Below are 22,911 nucleotides of genomic sequence, written 5' to 3' on the forward strand. Positions count from 1 at the left end.
CACTCACGTTCCTCTGGCGGCGGTGTCCGCTCAAGTTCCTCCGTTGCACGGGCCTGGCCCACCATCCCTCCCCCTGTTTTCGCCAGTCCCCCGTTCCACCACCCACCAGACATTATGGAACGTCTGGTATCCGTTCCTTAGAGAGGGGGTACTGTCATGACTCTGGGCTGCAGCCTTTCCCTCCTCCACACGATGTCGCTGTCTTCCTTCCTCACGCACCTCACTCCCCTGAATTGCGTACACCTGTATTTGATTATTATACTCGTTTCCTCCACAGCTGTTCACTATCACCACAGACTTTATATCTCCACACTCCCACCACTCTTGTGAGTCTGCATTGTTTCCTGTACCCGGTATCCTGTCTTCAGTTCTGTGTTTATCCTGCTCTGCCTAGTTCCCGTCGTGTTTGCCATGTTGGCCTTTGTTTTTGTTTGTTTATTTGTTTATGTTCATTAAAAACACCTTCCCTGCATTTGGACCCAGACATCATCATTTCTGAAACGTGACAGAATGTCATTGAAAAGTCTTCCAAGAAGACCATTTCTATCCCGCTTTCCAAGCCAGTAAATCCGTTATATCACGCGGTGTGTTACTAGGTCTGATCCATTCTGTTCCCGCGGGAAAACCAGATAATAGCTGCCTGCCAGCGATATTTATAGGCCTAGACCACGCCTATAATGGCGGGACATGACGCAGTGGGCGCGAAGCGTTCTCATTGGGTCTGACGCCACGCTAGGCCTCGCTCGATAGGCTGCTGCAGTTGCCGCCAGTGTTGCCAACTTGGCGACTTTGTCGCTATATTTAGCGACTTTTCAGACCCCCTTAGCGACTTTTTTTCAAAAAAGCGCCTAGCGACAAATCTAGCGACTTCTTGGAAAAACCTTATTTAGCTTATGAGACTCTCTGGTACTGCCGCGCGAGCGTTAAGTCGTGCTTTCCCAGCGCGCGCGCTCTCCCTCTCTCTCTCTATCTGCGTCTGCTCTGTTCAGTGAGCGGCAGAGAAGCAGCATTCAGATAAAAAAATATTCTGATGCTTCTAACTCTATTTTACATGCAAGTATAGCCCGAAATCACAGCACAGCCATTGTCTTAATCGTATGTGTATTTGATTTTTTTTAGACAATGTCGTGATTATGAATCACGTTTTTAGTGTAGATATATCTTCGAGAGCTGGTTATGTAGTCCTAATGGGCTGCGTTTCAGTCACTATTTCATATTTACCCCGTTGTCTGACAAAAGAAAGCGTAAAATATATCAATATATCTATGAAATATATAAATGAAAACAGTTTTATTGAATTTGGCTGCATCAAATAGCAGTATGTGAGCACAGAGACGCAAGACAATACGACGTACTGACGTCATGAATATGCTAATGAGCGTATGACGTCATTTAGCGACATTTGGCGACTTTTCAAGCGGGGATTGGCTACTTTCCATTGAAAAAAGTTGGCAACACTGGTTGCCGCATAACAGCCAATAGGGCGCGAGCTGTCTCGCCTATGTCTGTATGCTGCTGCAACGCGTTTTGCATTATTACAAAATTAAGGATCATTTTTGGCCTCAATATCTCGCGGAAAAGGATTTTCCCCTAGCGTAAGATACTTACGCAGTACTCGTTCCCTCTCTAGAGAGAACCGAGGTTACGTTAGTAACCGAGTACGTTTGCCGTGCATTAAAGTATTTAAATGCACGACGTGGGGGCTAATAACCACCCGACGCGAAGTATTATTATTCCATGGTCATTTGCTAAGTTATAGACAAGTTAAAACTAGTACGGCTCTTTGCAGCGCAATATTTGACTGAATAGGTAAAAAAGACAGTTATTTCTGTCAGTTATGACACGCAGCTCTAGCATTCTGCCCGCTTCAAATCAGACACAGAGATTAAATAGTCCGGTAAAATCACATTTATTTGAATGAATTATAGCATTTGTTTCAGTAAATTATCAATCGACCGAGAGAGAGTAAAGGCGAGAGAGAAAGAGAGATGACAGTTGTGTGTGTGTGTGTGTGTGTGTGTGTGTGTGTGTGTACCTTGTTTTTGTGACATATCAGGACACAAATTGGTGTAATAACATGGGTATGACATAGGTATTACAAGGAGAGGGTGACTTATGAGGACATTGCCCATGTCCCCACTTTTCAAAAGGCTTATAAATCATACAGAATACGTTTTTTTGAGAATGTAAAGATATGCACAGTCTCCTGTGAGGGCTAGGTTTAGGTGTTGGGAAGGTGTAGGGTGATAGCAAATATCGTTTGTACAGTATAAAAACCATTACGTCTATGGAATGTCCCCACAATTCACAAAAACAAACATGTGTGTGTGTATGTGCGTACCTGTCTGCGTGCGGTGCGTGTCTCTCTACAAACAACGAATTCATTCAAAAACAGCAGTTTTACCACCTCGTTGCTGATGAATAATGTAGCGATCTAGGCTGTTTTAATAAGAATCGCGGGCAAGCGCTGACAAGAAGTTTATATGTGCGCAGCACAGTGCGATCTCCGACCTCTCTCTCTCTCTCTCTCTCTCTCTCTCTCTCTGCGTTTACATGCATCAATTGACCATATGCACGAATTACTTCCTTGTTTACTCAAGCCAGCTAAGTCATTTCCGGTCAACTGTTCTGTGCCGTAATATGAGCGCACTTGTTCGTTTTCTCTACATAATCCATTCACAATCGAAGAAAAGTGTTGTTTGTCTAAGAGGACCAAACGTCCATGTACACCGTTTCAAGAATGACAAATGCCAGTTTAAAAAAACACACGAGTAAATCGGCTAAATATGCGCGAGTCATTGCTATGATTGACAGTAATAACCAGACCAAACAAATGACAAGCGGATGTCAAAAAAGAGCTTAAATGATTCAGACTAATTTCACAGTAACAAAACTACAGCAGTAACAAGTTTGTGTTGGTTAAATATAGGCTATTAAATAGCTTTTACAGTTCAAGATAAAACTTAAAAGATGTAGTTATTAAATTTTATAAAATATTTCAAATTCATATCGATTCATATTGAGTGCATTATTTAATTATTATACCATCAATATTTAATGTATTTAGTAAACTATACATTAGTATTTAAATTCATCTTTATTGGCTGTTTGTGTGTGAGCTAAATAACTTTCTGCACTTGCTATACTATATATATATATATATATATATATATATATATATATATATATATATATATATATATACTACAAAGTAAGTACTACAATTTATTATAGGCCTACTAGTAATTTTATAATAAATCGAAAAGCAAGACGTCTTGAAAAATATATAGGGATTTTAAAAGTCAGCTTCACAATAAATAATCCTCTGCTGCCATCTATTGGTTATATATGGGTAATTCCATGAATAGACGTTGTTTTCCGTCTCACAAGTCATTTTTTTCCGATGCCGTTTTTATGAATGAAAAGTGAGTCCCTGAAGTACATTTTATTTCACAGCTGTAGAGTTAGAAAATAAAAAAGGCTTTAAAATATTGCAAGCTTTTAAAAATGTGTTCATGACTATGAAGGCAAGTTAGTGATTATCAAGAATACGATTAAGATGTCCTTGAAGGGAAGTATCGCTAGCTAGTTAACGTTAGCTTAAACACGTTATGACAGTGTTTAGCTGTCAGCATTTAAATGTACAACTATGCAGATACGGAGAGTACGGGATTGCCAGGCTCCGCATTTAAATTATATGTTGTTAAATAATATGAATCTGAAAGTTCATGCCGCTAACATTGTTTATAATGTTGCAATTATAATTTTTCTCAGTTTCTGATAAGAACGAGGCAGTAGATGAGTCTTAATAGTGTCCACCTAATAAATAGTACATAGAAAATGAGCTTCAGCGGAAGCTAACGAGCTGGCTTATCTTTATGCGGAAGTTCTAAAGAACGCTCCGTGCATAAGGTCAATTAAAGCAGTGCATTAATATAGAACGGTGATTAAACTGACTTGGAACTACCTGTGCATTAAATGGTTTTACTCAGAGCCATATAAAAAGAGAGTTGCGACACTCCCATAGGCTTCCATAGGAACTGAGGAATGCGGAAGTAAAGCGTGTCATGGAGCGGTCAATAGTTCCAAACAACCAATAGCTCCTGCATTGAAGCCCATTCATTTCAGCGCTTCTCAAGCACAGTCGCAAGTATATTGAAGAAATTACTGCATTTATTTACATTTTAACGCATCAGTTGACCTCTCGAAAAACTGGCCAATAGTGGTGTTTTATGAAGCGTGTTATAGTTAATACTTATCGTTAAAAATAAACAGTTAAACTGTAAATGCAGCTGGACAACGTGAGAAACACCGTAATAGCGACCATAACCAGATACTAATTGTCATATTTTTATGTTTTTAGTCTTTCTGCAATCTTTCTCTCACTGTAGGAGGTTGAATGAGTTTCAGTAAAGACTGCATTCAAGAAATACGATAAAAATGTGTGCTGAATGCAATTCGTTGCCTTGTGTTTTTTTAAACATTATTTTCATCTTTTCTATTATGTTAAATGCCATTTTTGCTTGCCTTTTATAATATTCACTTATGTTGTATATTTGAATATCATAAAACAAGAGTAAATTACTTTTTTTTATTTAACATTAAATCGTTAAATCGAAACATATAAAAAATGAGTGTTTGACAGGGGCGGCTGGCCCATGGTGGGCGATAGTGCATCGCCCTCCTTGAGCCACACGAAAAAAGAGAGGTGAAAAAAAGAGTCTTATTTTGCTGGTCCTAGTCTGCATATCACTGTACAATCGACAGCCTGAACGTCACTTTCCAACCTAAACCCCGCCCCCTTGGGGCGATCTCAGTCAGATTGAAAATCGCCCCAGCCGGTCTCATTGAGTTATATTGTGAGATTTTTTTTTTCACATTTTGAACCCTACAATGCATTTCAATGGGCACCGGGAGGGCTTGCCCCAACGTGATTTCGTAATACGCACTGATGCGTGCTCGAAGATGTACAGCACGCACGCATAGCGAGACGTCTGAATGCATTGGTCATGCTTTCAATGGAGAGGGAACTTGTCAGGAACATGCCTGATTTTAATGAGAGGGTAATTGATCACTTTGCCTGCTTAAAAGAGAGGCGAGCAAAATTTCAATACAAGTGATGTGATGTGTGTTATTAAATGGTGTTATCACGGTCGTAGCCAGCTATGAGGTCACCGAGGTCCGGACCGGTTGTGGCTAGAGGGTATACAGCTCAGACCGGAAACTAACAATGAAATTAATTGTTCTCGGTCATTTTTTATATTCAAAAATAAAATGTCAAGCTCTTTGAATGATTATTTAGCCGTTTAAACCACCTCATATCACATAAGTGTTTGCCATTCATGTTGCTGAGAGAAGCTAGCGCAGTGAACGGGGCTTGAGAACACGTTGAGTGAGAGCGCGGGTGCAGCAGCCTCAGTTTGTTGCCAGATCCACCTATTATACGTGTTTTTTGACTCGTTTGTCCAATTTAGTGTGACACTTTGGGACGTTTATAAAGTGGAAAGTTGAACGTTAGTTTTATGCCAGTGTCATTATTCTAACGTTATTTTTTATAACTTGTTATAAAATAAAAATTCCCTCAGCTAAAAACAAAAAACAAAAACCAACTTTCCATGTAAAACATACTGAATAAAAAATCTTTCACAATCATCTACATGTCTACTATTTTGAAGTTTAGGCTATATGTAGTGCATTTGTGGGTGTGTTATTAAAGCACAATTCTTAACACTTTACTTCGGACTAATTCTCAAACCCTGGTTACGGCCTTGTATGTTATATGTTGTATTCTTCAAATGTTGAATTTTAAATAGTTGTATTGATTGCATATTGGCAGCCAAATTTATACTGAATATGTTCTGAAAAGATTTGATTAATTACAGTTTTAATGATATGAGAAATAAAAAGTCTTTAATTGTAAAGCAGTATTGCTTTTTTTTTTTTTTGCTTTTTTTTTTTTTACTCTTAGAGGGCAAACTAGTTGATGACAATGTGTTTCTTGATGGCCATGGTGGAAGTGTTTCATGTTTTATTTGAGACCATTGCGATAAATTTAATATAGCTATCCAAAATACTGTACAGTTTGTACAATTCATGCCTGATGTTGCCATCTAGGAACAGGGAAACCAAATCAAACAATGTAATGTAATGCTGTAAAGTTGGCTATCTGAATTTTATCATAATTTTACCCATTAAAGCGGTTATCTTTACCATCTTCAGAACAGTTGCCCCCCCAGAGATATTTGTCAGGAGCCGCCACTGGTGTTTGATCATGTCCAAATACAAATGCAGATGTATTTAACCTTAAATATTACACTAACTATAATATAAATACTATATTAGAAAATGTTATCTTTTAAATGGTCAGGATCATTATTGCACATATTAAGTACAAAAAAACCTCCTCAAAATATTTACTAAATAGAACTTAACTATATATATTACAGTTATTTAATTGAATAAAAGTTACACTTAAGGTGTTTGGTCACATTTGACTGCCAAAGAGTATGAGAACATATTAATTATGTCTCTTTATCACTCCCCAGAATAAAATGCGATTGTAAAGCGTATTCAGAGAAGTAATCAATGCACATTATGTGTTAATAATTACTCGAAATTGTGCAAATATAGTAAAACTGCTGTCTATCCTATTTAACTCCATTCAAACACATTGACAGCGCGGAGCTGTTTGGAACTATTGAGAGCTACATGAACCACGTGACCGTGCGGCGGCGAGATCAAAGCGTGTCGCAACTCTCTTTTTATATGGCTCTGGTTTTACTGCATACCTACCAGCCAATCAGAATCCAGTATCCAGACATTCCATGGAATAAATAAAAGATATCCACATATTATTATCGCAATTTCTTCTTGCACGTCGTCCGCCATTTGTTTGAAGTCACGTTTGTCAGCGCGAGATTTCCCGCGTTTACAGTCTTATCAGTCTGTGTTAGTGTGCTGTCACATGGAAACAAAACTGTTAAATCTATTTTGTTTGTTTGTTTGTTTGTTTGTTTGTTTGTTTGTTTGTTTATTATTTGTAAGTGGTATGTCTAAATCATGTTAATAAAGAGTTTACAAATGTTTGTAAAACATCAGTTAATGTTGGACTAGTAGTGTACACTTTACAATAAGGTTCACAAATTCCCTTAATACTTTGTTAATGGTTGGTAAGTCATGTTAATAAACAGTCTACAAACATGAGAAACATTATCTGATGATGTTTAGATGGTTTCCAAGTTTACCAATAGTCCAAATGGGGAGGTAGTATTGTTTATCCATTGTGTGTGTTAGCTTCTAAACATATGTGTATATACTGTATGTAGTCTAATTAAATACAGTTATTTACAGGCATAGGCATAATACATGAACAAACACATTAGTAGGCTATATTAATAAGTTAACATGAGCAAAGATTAGGTAATACTGAACAGATGCCTTGTTCATTTTTAGTACATGTTAACTAATGCATTAACCACAATGTTAACTAATTAATCTGTTAATGTAAAGAGATGCATTAGTAAATGTATACATTAACATTAACAAAACATTAAGTAATCCTGAACAGTAGAGTTGATCATTGTTAGTTGATGTTAAGTAATGCATTTACTAACACATTAATATATGAATAAGTTAACATGAACAAAGATTAAGTTATGCTGAACAGATGCCTTGTTCATTGTTAGTTCATGTTAACTAATGCATTGACTAACATTAATTAATTAAGTTGTTAACATTAATAAATGCATTACTATACATGTAAATTACCGTAAACTAGAATTAACTAATGCTGAACAGAGTTGTTGTTCATGGTTAGTTCGTGTTAACTAATGCATTAACTAACATTAAATAATTAAGTTGTTAACATGAATAAATGCATTAATAAACGTGTAAGTTAACGTTAACTAATGATGAACAGAGTTGTTGTTCATGCTTAGTTCATGTTAACTAATGCATTAACTAATGCTAATTCATACAACCTTATTGTAAAGTGTTACTGACACTTTCAATAAACACTCGCTGCTACAAAGACTCAGGTTTATATGTTTACTTGTTCTTTGCACTACAAATCTTTCTGCACTACAGTATGTGCTACTTCCCTCGAAATCTTTTATCCGCACAACTTATGCACAAAATATCTCTTTTGCACAATCTCAATATATTTTTCTGTTTAATTTAATGTACAAATATCTTTTTGTAAAACTTCATGTACAGTACTTATGTAAAGTGTTTGTATTCTCAGTGCACGTGTAGTCAACTATTTATTGTAGTTATTTTTATAGTATGTGTATAGTCAGATGCTTAACTGTTGTATAGGTCTATAATTGCTTTTCTTATACTTGTAATGTTTTTCATGTTTATGTTCTGTTTAACCAGAATCGTGGTCCTGCAAGACACGACATTTCATTCCACTATATGTCCAAACATGTAGCAGAATGACAATAAAGCTCGACTTGACTTAAAATTCAATATGACGATTTACATGCATTTTTTTATTCTCGTCTGTTTACATTCACTTGAAGAACAACTGTGTTTTGACATCGTTTTATAGGTATTTGTCAGTTCAAGTGGAAGAATATATGAACCGGAACTCCATTTAGTGTTCACGCTGTCTGAGACGCAGTTCTCTTTGTGTGTGCTTGACAGAACACAGCATGCAAGCACTGATTTGAGGTCTTTCAGATCTTTAACGTGAGCATGATGACACTGCAGTGGCTTTCATGCATGTCTTTTATACTAGCCCTGGACAGTCAGAAAGTCCTTATTGTTGAGCCCTGACAAGTATTACATAATTTATTTGAACTCGCATTGTATATTAAAGTAAATTTTTATTTATTTGTCTCCACAGATTTAATGTGTGTTCGTTCAATAATGAGAAGCAGAAGACTGCTGCTCAGTTTCTGGTGAATCTAAGTGTTGCCGCATTGGAGTGTGATGAAGCTACAGGAGAGAGTTTCACTGCACTCTTAATATCTGTGTGCAGCTACACATCTTTCTCCTGTGAAAATAACACTTGTAATAACTCTGACCATGGTTATGTGGACTGTCAGAAAAAACACTCTGATTTTTTGCTGGATCTATATTCTTACATGAAGAACTATAAGAATCAAACAGGTGGGAGTGTCCTTCCAGCATTTCAGCCACTTTATCAGTCAGATCCTACAGTCTGGAGAATAAAGCTCTCAGAGAAAAAGAGCTCCATCCTCCTAGAAGTGCTAAAACTCCAAATAGAGAAGAAACCAGTAGAGCTGATAGACTGGACTGAAGAAGAGAATGAAGTCAAGGGATTCCTCCAGTGTCTGCCCTACATCTCACAACTGAGGTGAGTGAAAAAGACCACCCATGCTTGTTTTGTTATATTCGGTGCCTACAATTCAATTCATGTAATTAACTGTAAAACTCACGTAAAACATTGTTTTACTGTTTCACTGAAAGAACTACTAAAGAACACTCTTTAGTAAAGTAAAATTATGAAATTTGCTCCACACTAGAATGATTTAACATGTTGCTAGCATGCTTATCAAGTTACCAGCATGATGCTAGCATGATTCTAGTATAATTAACCAGTTTCTATCATGTTTCTAGCATGATAACCGAGTTACCAGAATGTTGCTAACATGTTTCTAGCTTGATTAACATGCTACTAGCCTATTTCTTACATGATAAGCAAGTTACTAGCATGTTGCTAATGTGTGTCTAACATAATTAGCATGATTCTAGCATGATTGGTAAGTTACTATCATGTTGCTTATGTTTCTATCATTATTAGCGAGTTATTAGCATGTTTTTTAAAATGCCTCTAGCATGTTGGTAACATGTTTCTAGCATGATTAGCATGTTAACATGATTAGCAGTCACTAGCATATTTTAAACATGATGAACATGATACTAGTATGTTTCTAGAATGATTAGCAAGTTATGTTTCTACCATTATTACCAAGTTGATAGCATGCTTTGGCATTATTAACATGTTACTAGAATGATCAGCAAGTTAACTGGCATGTTGCTAGCATGATTAGCAAGTTACTAATATGTTGCTAACATGTTTCTAGCATGATAAACATGCTACTAACCTATTTCTAGCATGATTAGCAAGTTACTAGAATGTTGAAAACATAATTCTATGATTAGCATATTACTAGCATGTTTCTAGCATAATTAGTAGGGCTGGGTATTGTGACCAATTCGGCAATTCGATTCTATTCTTATTTTTATGGTTTCGATTCGATTCGATTCGATATCGATTAGCTATCAATATTTCATTTAAAATGTTAGTTTTGCAGACATGGGATCCATATTTTGATATAAATGCTGGTAACTGAAACTCTCCTACTTAAGTTTATTACTGAAATACACATCTACATTAATAATAGGGTGCACACAGTTGTTTATTTTAAACAACTTTTATTTTAAATGAACACTGTAACAAGAAGTCATAAATGTGTGCATCCATTGTACACCATGTAAACAAACTGCAAAATGCACATTACTGTAAAAAAATAAAAAGACTGTAAATGTGCAACAGTGAAATCTATTAAGAACTTCAAACATGTTTAAGAAATAAAACATTTTTCTAAATTCAAAACAGGCCCATTATAAAGCCCTTGTCTGCGTTTACAAAACATTCTAACTGTCCAAAAAACTAACAGTTCTTAACTACAGCCTTATCATTTTTGATCACCAGATTTTTCTGCAAAAAAAAGCAGCTGATCAACATGTTCTGATAGCTCCTTTGCGCTGTGATTAGATCACCAGCGGTTGAGAAAACTCTCTCAGCAGGAACACTAGTGACACCTTCAGGACGAGAGGTGAATATTCATATCCTCTTACGTGAAGCACGCGCATTAAGAATCGATTCGGGGATTTCCCGAATCGATATCGTTGCGTTAAACTGAAGATCGATTAAAATCGGAGAATCGATATTTTTTACCCAGCCTTAATAATTAGCATATTACTAGCATGTTTCTAGCATGAATAGCTACTAACATGTTACTAGCATGTCGCTAGTATGATTATGAAGTTGCTAGCATTTTGTTAACATGTTTCTAGCATGATTAACATGTTGTTGACATGTTTTAATATAAATCAACATTTTTAAAACCAGCTGATTTAATTAAAAAAAAAACAGCTAAAACCAGATTATTTAGCAAAAACAGGCAAAAACCACCTAAAACCAGTTGATTTAACAAGAAAAAAAGGGTAAACAACCAGCTACTTGACTGGTTAAAACCACTTTAAAACCAGCTAAAGCCGTACGACCAGCTTAGGTTTTTCCAGCAGGGAGTTCTTAAACTTTGCTTTAGCAATAGACAGCTTAAATACACCATCAGTCTCATTGTATAAAAGTTTTGAAAGTCTATGCAAATTTTGGTGGTTTTGCGAAATAAGCATGATGTTTTGCATATTATTCTCTATTGATATTAGACACATTAATCTGTTATGCAAAGGCTAGCTTATATCTTTTCTGAAGTGGACAGTGTTCAAGGTGCAAGGTTTTGATGGTCTTGTCTGCTATCATAGCTTTGCAAATTGTGCATGCGGTAAGTTTCTTTTTATAAATATAGACAATTTTAAAGTGTTTATCTTAAATGATCTTGGGAGATTCTCTTCAACCTTCTGTATTTAGGCTTCAGTGGCGTCTTGCACTGGCATTGGATTTAGAAGAATTAGAGCTACTGTTGTTAGTCTGTCTGTAATATGTTTATTCAAAAAATATCTGAAAAACAATGACCAACCACTTTAAGTCCCTAAAACAAATACAATTATTGACTACTAGTTCTTAAACAGAGCAGAATAAAAAGCTTTCCTGAGACAGTCTGTGGGAGTTTGTTTTATTCATCAGCCAGTCTGCCATCACCATCACAAACTACACTAAAGGTGTTGGATTATTATTACCAGGCATCATTTTTTTTTTTTTTTTTTTTTACTTTCTATATATATTTTTTTGTTTTAATCATTTACATATTCATAATTGATCAGGTCCAGCACACTGATTCTCACCAAAACCCTTCAGAGGTTGAAGTGCTCATCTCTATCCAGCTGATCTGATTTGTTTTAAGTTCTATTTGACTAACTGTTTCAGCAAATGATTGTTATTTGAATTTTTATTTTATTTTTTAAGAATAACATCCTCTTTTTTTCCCCTCCTCTAACAGAATATAGCTCACTTTTTTTCTTTTTTTTTTTAGTTTTGTTGTACCACAGAATGAAGCAGCTGAATCTTGGAAGAAAGGAACAAAATTATTCATACTGGATTTGTGTCTGCAAGCTGCTCTCCACCAGAAAGAGACAATAGAAGAAACTGTGAAAATACTGCTGTCATCTGTGAATGATCAGAGATGTGATTTCCTGCTGGATCTTTGTTCACGTGTGAAGGACTATGAGACTCAAACAGGCAAGAGTGTCCTTCCAGCATTACAGCCAATTTATCAGTCAGCTCCTGCAGTCTGGATCATAGACCTCTCAGAGAGAAAGAGCTCCATCCTCCTAGAAGTGCTGAAACTCCAAACAGAGAAGAAACCAGTAGAGCTTTTAGACTGGACAGATGAAGAGAGTGAAGTGAAGGGATTCCTCCAGTGTCTGCCCTACATCTCACACCTGAGGTGAGAGCTAAATATTTTTTATTTACAATAAATTTCAAATTGGGCGATATCACTGTTAATAAAATCATTGTGCTATTTTGTATTTGAAAAAATTTAATTTCCGTAGCTCAAATGATATGTCATGGGTTCGATTTTTCCCAGGGAAATAAAAATAAATCCAGTAAATCAGTATACTATAGTAAACTGCAGTGGCATGCTTAATTATTCTTTTATTCATTAATTTGCAATCATGCTGATACTTTGGAAATATTACATAACTATTATATGTAAAAAAATATAAATAATAAAAATATGATAAATAAAAATATATAAAACAGAACTCCTCAATAAACACATTTTGCAAATTGTATATGCAACAAATCTCTTTTATTTTTTACGACCCTCTTCTTTAGATCACAAAAAATGAGGGAGTCACCACATGCAAAAGCATCTAAATATTAATTTATCTGAAGAATTAAAAATGCTTAGCACTCATGCTAAGTGTAAATGTTAGTCAGTGTGTCGCCATGTGAGTGCAAGTGGCTCTTACAAATGACAACAGTTCAACCCAAAGATAACAAAAACAAAAAGTGAACATAGGAGAAGATGGATCAGTTGAGAACTTCAATGCGGTCGTGGTTCCTTCTAATCTCCACATCCCATAAGCTCTCCGTTAGGCTCATGAGTAACTTCAAAAGCAAAAAGCAACCCTTTGGTTCTCCATACAAGTCACCTTTAGAGCACCTTAATTTCATACAATTGTAAAAGATCACCTGCAACTCAAGAGACAACCACAGATACTTAGAATATCTGAATATTTGATCTTAGGAATTCTTGCAATCGCATGGATTCTACTCGTTTGTGCTGTTAATGTTACAGTTAAAAAAATAAAAAATGATGTACAGTTGTTATGAAGTCATGGTAGAGTCATGATGCAGTTCAAGTCTAAGTCGAGTCTTGAATTAAAGGACAACTATTGCCAAAATGCAACCTGGGATGTTTTTTTTTACTGAAAACGAGACAGACTTATATCTAAAAGCATAATTACAACAAACTAGCCGTTTTTGAGTTTTTGAGAAACTCTGTGTACACAAACAATGTTCTCAATGCTCGAGTTCATGCGTAGAGACCCAGGCGATACTTCGAGCAAAGTTTCATGGTGTGTCGAGCCTTCTTAGTGTTGTAAAAATGTAGATTTTGATGCGCTCAAAGATATGCCCCTAGTAATCCCATTCACCGCCCACTGACTACAAAACTAAATCACAGTCAATTTCAAAAACGGCTCGTTTGACGTAATTATGCTTTTAGATACAAGTTTATCTCGTTTACAGTAAAAAAAAAAAAAAAAAACAGCCCAGGTTGCATTTTGGCAATAGTTATCCTTTAAGTCTTTTTCTTCATTTAGTAAAGCAAGCCACCTCTGGTCCATGGCCACAAGATCACTGACTGGTCTGGGCCACACAACTCCACCAACAATCGGCACCCATGTTGTTTGTTGTCATGCTGTGTCATGATGGTCCAGCTCTGATGGACAGGATGAATCTTGCTGCCAACAGCAGTGCCAGCTTGAGGCCACATTCAGGCCAAGATACTCTGCAAAAGTCTGTAAGTGAGACAAACCTGAAGCTTGAAGCAACTGTCAAAATTGTCACCACTGTCACAGACATAATAGTAGCAGATCTCAAATCAATCCAACAGTGTAAATTTTGAACCAGTTAGGGGCTGCGATCATGATGATACACTTGACAATTAATAGAGAAATATGTTATTATATAATCTTTTAATTACCTTAAATCTGTATTCTTCAGAGCAGTTAATCTCACTGTACTGTACTATGAGAGAATCTGAGCTACTGTTGTTAATCTGTCTCTTATATTGCTCAACCAAAAACTATCTGAAAGACAATGACCAACCACTTTATTAAGTCTTAAATACTTAAATTTAATACAATTAATGAGTGATAATTTGTAAACATCATAAAATGAAAAGCTTTCTTGAGAGAGAATGTGGGAGTTTTTTTTTATTCAGCATCCAATCTGCCATCACCATTAGGTAAAAATGCCTGTACTTTACTGTAAGAATTTAGGATATTAGAGTAATAAATTAAATTTATATCCGGCAACAAGTATGATCATGAATTTTTAGAAACACGGTCATACAAATATGTGTTGTTAATTTGTCAAATGTTTTTTTTACATGTTTTTCTATTATTATTATTATTATTATTATTATTTGCTACATTTTTATTTATATAAAATGTATTTAAATTAAATATTTATAATTAATAAGGGCCAACACATTCTCACCCCAGTGCTTATCTCTATCCTGCTGATTTAATTTTTTTTTTTTTTGACAAACTTTTTCAGCAAATCACTGCTATTTGATTATTTTCACAGTGACACGTTTTCTCTAACAGATTATGGTTCACTCTTTCTCTAGTTTTGTTGTACCACAGAATGAATCATGGGAGAAAAGAAAGCGATTATTTATACTGGATTTGTGTCTGCAAGCTGCTCTCTGCCAGAAAGAGACAATAGAAGAAACTGTGAAGATTCTGCTATTGTCTGTATTTTATATCAAATGTGTTTTCCTGCTGGATCTGTACTCGCATATGAAGGACTATGAGACTCAAACAGGCAGGAGTGTCCTTCCAGCATTACAACCAATTTATCAGTCAGGTCCTGCAATCTGGTTCATAAATCTCTCAGAGAGAAAGAGCTCCATCCTCCTAGAAGTGCTGAAACTCCAAACAGAGAAGAAACCAGTAGAGCTGATAGACTGGACAGATGAAGAGAGTGAAGTGAAGGGATTCCTCCAGTGTCTGCCCTACATCTCACAACTGAGGTGAGAAATAGACCAGACCACTCATAGTGTTTTGTAATATTCAGTGCTCACACTCAAATTGATGTAATTATCTTAAAGATTTATTAAGAAATATGTGTGTGACCATTAAAAAAAAAACACTAAATTGATGCGTAGATTTGTCAGAAACAGTAGTACTGTGAGCAGATCTGTTGTTGAAGTCATGCACCCTCTTTCAGTGAGTTGTGTTTCTGAAGTGCATGTGAATGGTATTACTGATGTAATGTAATAAACACGACACAAAAGCACTTGACTTTAATGAAATTGTAGATTAGTTCACTGTCATGATAGTTAGCACTCAAATACAGTGTAGAAACTGTTTTATCGTCATATAAACTAATTCTACTGCTTAAATCATTTTGAAAGAAGTTAAGTATTTCAAGAAATACATTAATTGCATTATTTGAAAAACTTTCACATTTTGTTTAGTGGCTGTTTAATTTTTAGAAACCAAAGACCAAAGATGATAGATGTTAGTAATAATGAGTATTAATCGGGGCAAATTGGATTAAAAAAAAATTGCCCTAGACTTTCTGGCACAAAGCGGCCCACCACATCCGGTCTGCAACACACCACACCATAAACCCACCCGCTCATTATGCACAAAGCAATTTTTAATACCACAACATTAATGAATGACTGGCCTACTTTTTACATTAGAATTTTTTCTTTCCTGGTGTATGACAAATAGTGAATAATTTAAAAGAATCTTTACCTATCTCGTTTAGAGGGCCTTTCTATTGGTCCTTCAGAGATCATTTTTATTTGCTCCTCACAAAACATTTCTGATCATTATCAATGTTGAAAATAGTTGTGTTGGTTCATATTTTCATGGAAAATGTGATGCATTACCATTCAGTCTAGCGTAATATTATGTTTATATCACAGTTTCCACAAAAACATTAATATAATGTAAATATAATTAAATTATAAAACAGTTTTCAGTATTGATGATAACCATTTGTAATAATTGATCATAAAATAAAATTTCTGAAGAACCATGTGACACTGAAGACTTACGTAATGATGCTGAAAATCCAGCTTCAATCAGAAATAAATTACATTACATACCAAAAACAAGTTTTAAGTATAAATTTTCATTTTATTAATTTTACTGTATTTTGGATTATATAAATTTTGCCTTATATCAATAATACATATTTTAATGTTAATTATTTTAAACATTTGACCACTCTTACGGTTGTAAGGAAGGCACAATATGAATTCATTCTTTATATATATTTATGCAATGGGCTGGCTCACATTGTACAGCACCCCATGGGGAAAACACATATGTGCTGTTGGCACATAAAAACTATATATACATATATATATACACACATATCTGACAGGCCCACATTAAATAAAATGGTCCATCCCCTCTGACATTTGCCAGAATTGCCAGATGGCCAATCCGCCCATGACTGGTGTTCAAAAAACTGCTGGCTTTTTGGTAGGCAAAGTCTTCTGTAATGGACGGACATGACTATATCCAGGGCAAGGCAAAAGAGTAATCCAAAAAGGCAATGGTCAGGGCAGGCAGCAAACAATCACAAAAAAAAAAAACAAGAAAACAATCCAAGTTACAAAGTTACAAAAGTTACAGGCAGGGCAGGGCAAAAACAAAACAAGGCAAACATTAAAAAATGCTCAGAAGGGTCCACTTACAGCTGAACAAGACTTCGCAATGTGAGTGTGTTTGTGTGCAGCTTATTTAGTCCTCCTAATGGGAAATGGGTGTGTATGCAATTAATTTTGAGGCAGAGATTGGAAATGGTGTCTGGAAAACAACTGTAAAGGTCAGAGATAGAGTGCCCTATAGAAGAGCTCATGGGCACTCGAGCTGGAAATTGTGACAGAACCATTTGACAAAGGTGCTGTAACACTTAAAGTGGTTCCCCTATGATTACGAGCCAATTAATCACTTTTAGTGCTATATAAAAGCATTTTTGTTTAACGTGTACTACTACTATTGTTGTTGTTTTTGTTTTTCAATATTGATACTTATAATTATTATTATTATTATTATTATTATTATTATTATTATTATTATTATTATTATTACTTGCAAATACTTAAGCCAAAAAAGCCACTTGTATTTAGTTAAAAAATATATATTACATTGTTTTAATTTGGCAAAAGCTATACATAATGTTAAATGACAATTGGTGTGCAATATCAATGCTACGTACAAAGTGCTGCCTACATTTAAAAAAAAAAACTCAGTATCAACATGGCAAAAGAAATCAGTACATTTAAAGAGAAATAATAACATTACATGGCAATATTAATATTCTTAATTTTTTTTTTTTTTTTTTGTATTTTCAGATTCAGATATTGTCATTGAACATACAAGCAATGGAAAAAATGGCCAATGTATCCAGTTACAATTAATTACACAATTAATAAAGAATAATATGATAATACTGCACATAAGGGGGAAAAAGACAAATAAATACTAATAATTTACACCGTGCTAAGTGGAATAAAGTGGAATAAAGCTCAATATAACCACATATGACTGGTTCTTCTTACATTTCAAGAATGTTTTTTTTTTGTCAGTATGGTTATAGCTTTGGGATAAAAACTGCAACATTTACAAATGTAGTGGTAAATAACGAGTGAAGCACACGATCATTTTACCGTGGATTCATTTACAAACAAAGCACAATTTTCAGAAAGATTTAAACTAAAAGACGATTCTGTGCGGAATATATTGAATCAGACAATAATGACACAACTCGCAACACACTAGTGTGAGTATGTGTTTTTATTTCGTGGTCACTATTGCTTTGTCTGTCATTACAGATCATTTGACATGTACTGAGAATTTTATGCTTTTTAACCTCAAATCACAGCAGCGTCCATTAATGAGGAATATAGGCTGTCAAACATAGACAACTATAAGCCAATTATAGCAGTGGGCATTTACTTCTGAGTCAATTTAAACATCGAGTTCTGATGAGGGGGGTCAAAACATAACAGGATGTTTTTGATATAAAAGTCTTGATAACATTATAAGTCTGCCTCAGAGAAATAAAATAAAAAGGCATGAGTCATGATCTTTTCAAAGGAGTGTCTTTAAAAAAAATTACTTTTAGAATTCAAAGACATAAGAAAAACTCCATTAAAGGCTTATACATCTTTATATATATATATATCATATTATGGCTCTGACTGAAACAAAAACATATCGCCCAGCCCCGCCCACTTATTTTGAATAGCCAATAGTGTTCCATTTATATCTGCTCGGGCCAGAGCCGTTAAGCTCGGTAAAGCCACATTTGTAAGCTTATGACAGCCACAGACTAATAAATTACCCCGCATATTCAATATGAAACTCTTGCTAAAACGAAATAGTGATCATTATCATGCTGAGGCTGTGTAGTTTAATACATGCCGACAGGGACGGATTATGGGTTGTGTGGGCCCCTGGGCAAAACGCCAGCATTGTCTGGGATGGCTAGTTGCTACGTCATCATGCCACTTGTGGGTCCAAACTAGTGCGGCGTAAGCGTACCATATTGTAAAAGCAGAATCAGAATCAGAAAGAGCTTTATTGCCAAGTATGCTTGCACATACAAGGAATTTGTTTCAGTGTTATTAGCTTCCAGTACACAGAGACGCACAGACAATAAAAATAAGAGAATAAGAAAAGTACACACATGTAAGCATAAATAGACCAAAAATAAAAATAGAAAATAATAATAATAATTTGTAAAAAAAAATTGACAATAAATATGTATGTACAGTTGTGCTATAGGTGATAGGATGGAATACAGGGATGTGTTAGGGTGGAGGTGGTAGCAGTAGATAAAGTCAGATTATTCCACACATTTTTGCACAATGGGAGGAACATTTTAACTGTTCATAAGGTGGATTGCCTGGGGGAAAAAACTGTTCACGCGTCTGGTAGTCCTGATCTTTGGGGCTCTGTAGCGCCGGCCGGATGGTAAGAGTTCAAAGAGTGGATGGCTTGGATGTGAGGGGTCCAAAGTGATTTTCTGAGCTCTTTTCCTCACTCTGGATGTGTACAGTTGTGAGGAAAAGATCTCAGAAAATCACTTTGGACCCCTCACATCCAGTGGTGTAAAGTATTTGAGTAAATGGACTTCGTTACTGTACTTAAGTATTTTTTTGGCTACTTTTTACTTGTACTGAGTATCAAAAATATAAGCAACTTTTACTCTCTACTCGACTACATTTTTTATGTAATATATGTACTCTTTACTCCACTACATTTGAACGTACACTTACCGTTACTCATTACATTGTGATTGTGCGCGACAAGTCGGCATCTTTTTCTGCTATGGGTAATTTCTTGTGCGGAAGAGGCGATATGGCCATCTGCAGGGTGCTGAAGGTACTGGATGCTATTTACCTATGTGCTAAATAAGACTACTCCACATGAACGTGAACGGAATCTCTGTGCGGAATTCAAAATCCCCATGTGAGTAATGTTATAATGTACAGTGATGATGCTATGCGTTTTCTTTTAAAGTTTCTTTCAGAGACTTTATGCCCTTTTCCATCAGCAAAAGTGAATATTTGTATGCCATCAAGGCATCGTGAATTGTCAGATGAAATAATGGATTTTACTTTTTTTTTTTTTTGTCCATTGTTGACTGAAAATACCTTCTTGAAGAACATTTTTTTACTTGTGCCTTTTTTGAACATTTGAGTTTGACTGAGACTGACTTGTTCTGCCATTTTGAAACATTAAGGTGTTCAATTTCATTTCTATATGTGACCCTGGACCACAAAACCAGTCATGAGGTTAAATTTTACAAAACTGAGATGTATATATAATATGAAAGCTCAGTAAATAAGCTTTCTATTTATGTATGGTTTGTTAGGATAGGACAATATTTGGCCGAGATACATCTATTTGAAAATCTGGAATCTGAAAAAAAATCTAAATCCTGAGAAAATCACCTTTAAAGTTCCCCAAATTAGGTTCTTAACAATGCATATTACTAATCAAAAATTACATTTTGATACATTTACAGTAGGAATTTTACAAAAAATCTTCATGGAACATGATCTTTACTTAATTTCCTAATGATTTTTGGCATAAAAGAAAAATCAATAATTTTGACCCATACAATGTATTTTTGACTATTGCTACAAATATACCCCAGCGACTTAAGACTGGTTTTGTGCTCCAGGGTCACATATTAGGATATAAACAAATTCTCACAAATAAACGGTTTCTTGTTACACACATTTCTTTGTGTTCTTTGAGCCTACATTCAGTACGAGTAAAATACTTAAGTTCTTTTAAAATCGGATACTTTAAGACTTTTACTCAAGTCTTATTGGAATTGGTGACTTGTAACTTGTAACAAAATAATTTTTACAGTAAGGTATCTGTACTTTTACTCAAGTATGGTTTTCGGGTACTCTTTACACCTCTGCTCACATCCAAGCATGATGTTGACAAATTCAATGCAGCGAAGCGAATTGGGCGACCAGAGTGAAAAAGAGAAGTTAAAACGAAAGGTTAACCGCCTCCATCCCACCGTGCTACCGCTCCCTAGTCAGAGGGCCTTCTGTAAGGCTGTTAACACGCCCCCCTCCCCTCCCCCCAAGAAGCCAGGGGCCCCATGGTAGGGGCTTTTTGATGTATTACTCGTACCCTTGTGAGCAAAAATGGCGAATAGTTTTACATTGCTTCCACTGAAAAAGAAACCAGCAAGTGACAGCGCTGGCGCCTGATGTCCTGCAAAGCAGCTTCAGCTTCCACTTTCTGCACAAACTATGTGCCTAATAGCACACATTTATCTTTAATGTTTAAACTAACATTGTTTTATACTTTAACCATTTTATATCTATAGATTTTATTTAAGGCAAGTCGTGATGATTTGAGAAGGCAAACTGATCAAACAGACAATGATCAGTCCTCCACTTGGCGCTGTTCGTAAAAAAAAAAAAAAAAAAAAGAAAAAAAAGAAATTACAGACCAAAAAAGGCTTCAAACGTTTTTCTAAATTAACTAAATAAAAAATGAACTAAATATAATCACTTTGCCATTACATACAAAACTGAACTATCTTAAAAGCTGAAACGGTAAGTTGTTTTGGGAGGAGGAAAAATATATTTTTGTCCCGTCCATTGCTTCACTGCTATTTCGAGAATGAACCCAGCATAAATATGCAGATGTCATTCCCAAATCATAGTAGCATGTATGTGTCCGAAAAACAAAAGTTTCATACAGATACTGGATGGATTATAAGCTGGAAAGTGCAAAGCGCGCTCCCTTTATTGTGACTAAACTTAGATCTCACAAAGTTCCGTTATAATTAATAAAGCTCTCTAAACTACACAATGAATCATGAAGATGAAGCCATGAGATGATTCCTGAGCGCGCAGAATGGCAACCAATAATTATTATTTTTTTTGGGTAGTTTGCATTTTGCAGTTTCGAATGTGCTGTAATGTAAAATAGCACCGTCTCTCTCTTCGGCGATCGGCCCACTACTCCACCGGCCCACTGGGAATGTCCGGGTACTCCCGATGGTCAGTACATCCCTGGGCACAGGCCCCCCATTACTCATATCACTTTTCTTTCTTGAAAACCAGTTGTGTACAACACAATGAACTACAAAAACGTGTGTAACCAATTATTCCTACACAAGCATTAAAAAAAATGTATTCTTATAAAAATGTATATTTATTTAAAGGTCCCATATTGTACACATTTCTGGAGGTTTATCTTAGTTGTTGATGTCCTTAAGAATATATATTTGCTGTATAAGTGCCTAAAACCATCTCAATATATTTTTACAGCTCCTTTTTTAGGAGCTCTGTCAAAAACAGGTCGATTTTGGCCCATCTAATTAATATTCATGAGCCTCTCTTCTGATTGGCCTGTTGTTTTCTGAGTGATGCACAGCCAGGCCAATCACAGGTAACTACGGTCATGTATGCTGTAAGCGAGCTCAGAGCAATAGAGAGAGCCTAGCCTGCTGATACTCAACAGGATATTTCAGAATGATCATTAATGTTTTTCCTCCAACTATAAGCCAATTATAGCAGTGGGCATTTACTTCTGAGTCAATTTAAACATCGAGTTCTGATGAGGGGGGTCAAAACAGAACAGGATGTTTTTGATATAAAAGTCTTGATTACATTATAAGTCTGCCTCAGAGAAATAAAATAAAAAGGCATGAGTCATGATCTTTTCAAAGGAGTGTTTTTTAAAAATAAATTTACGTTTAGAATTCAAAGACATAAGAAAAACTCCATTAAAGGCTTATACATCTTATGATAATGTTTAAAAGTAATCTAAACATTCCTCTTTCAGCCCTTAACAAACAGTAGATGGGTACAATATGTTGTTTTATATTATCCAGCTCTGGACAGTAACATGAACATTTTGTTTGTCTCCACAGAATGTATGATCTTGATATTGAGAGGAAAAAATCTGCTGCCCAGTTTCTGCTGGATCTGACTGTTGCAGCTTCAA

General features: G+C 35.5%; 1 protein-coding gene across 1 annotated transcript in view; it reads left to right on the plus strand.

Annotated features, from left to right (window-relative positions):
- The first annotated feature begins 14,066 nt into the window (after positions 1 to 14,066).
- Positions 14,067 to 22,911, plus strand: part of LOC141285293 (uncharacterized) — a 47,240-nt gene continuing 38,395 nt past the window's right edge. The window contains exons 1-3 of the mRNA XM_073818323.1: positions 14,067 to 14,186; positions 15,037 to 15,425; positions 20,873 to 21,052. Of these exons, the coding sequence (XP_073674424.1) occupies positions 14,067 to 14,186; positions 15,037 to 15,425; positions 20,873 to 21,052 (689 nt within the window). The remainder of the gene's footprint in view (positions 14,187 to 15,036; positions 15,426 to 20,872; positions 21,053 to 22,911) is intronic.

This window comes from Garra rufa, chromosome 14 (assembly GCF_049309525.1).
Source record: "Garra rufa chromosome 14, GarRuf1.0, whole genome shotgun sequence".
NCBI lineage: Eukaryota > Metazoa > Chordata > Actinopteri > Cypriniformes > Cyprinidae > Garra > Garra rufa.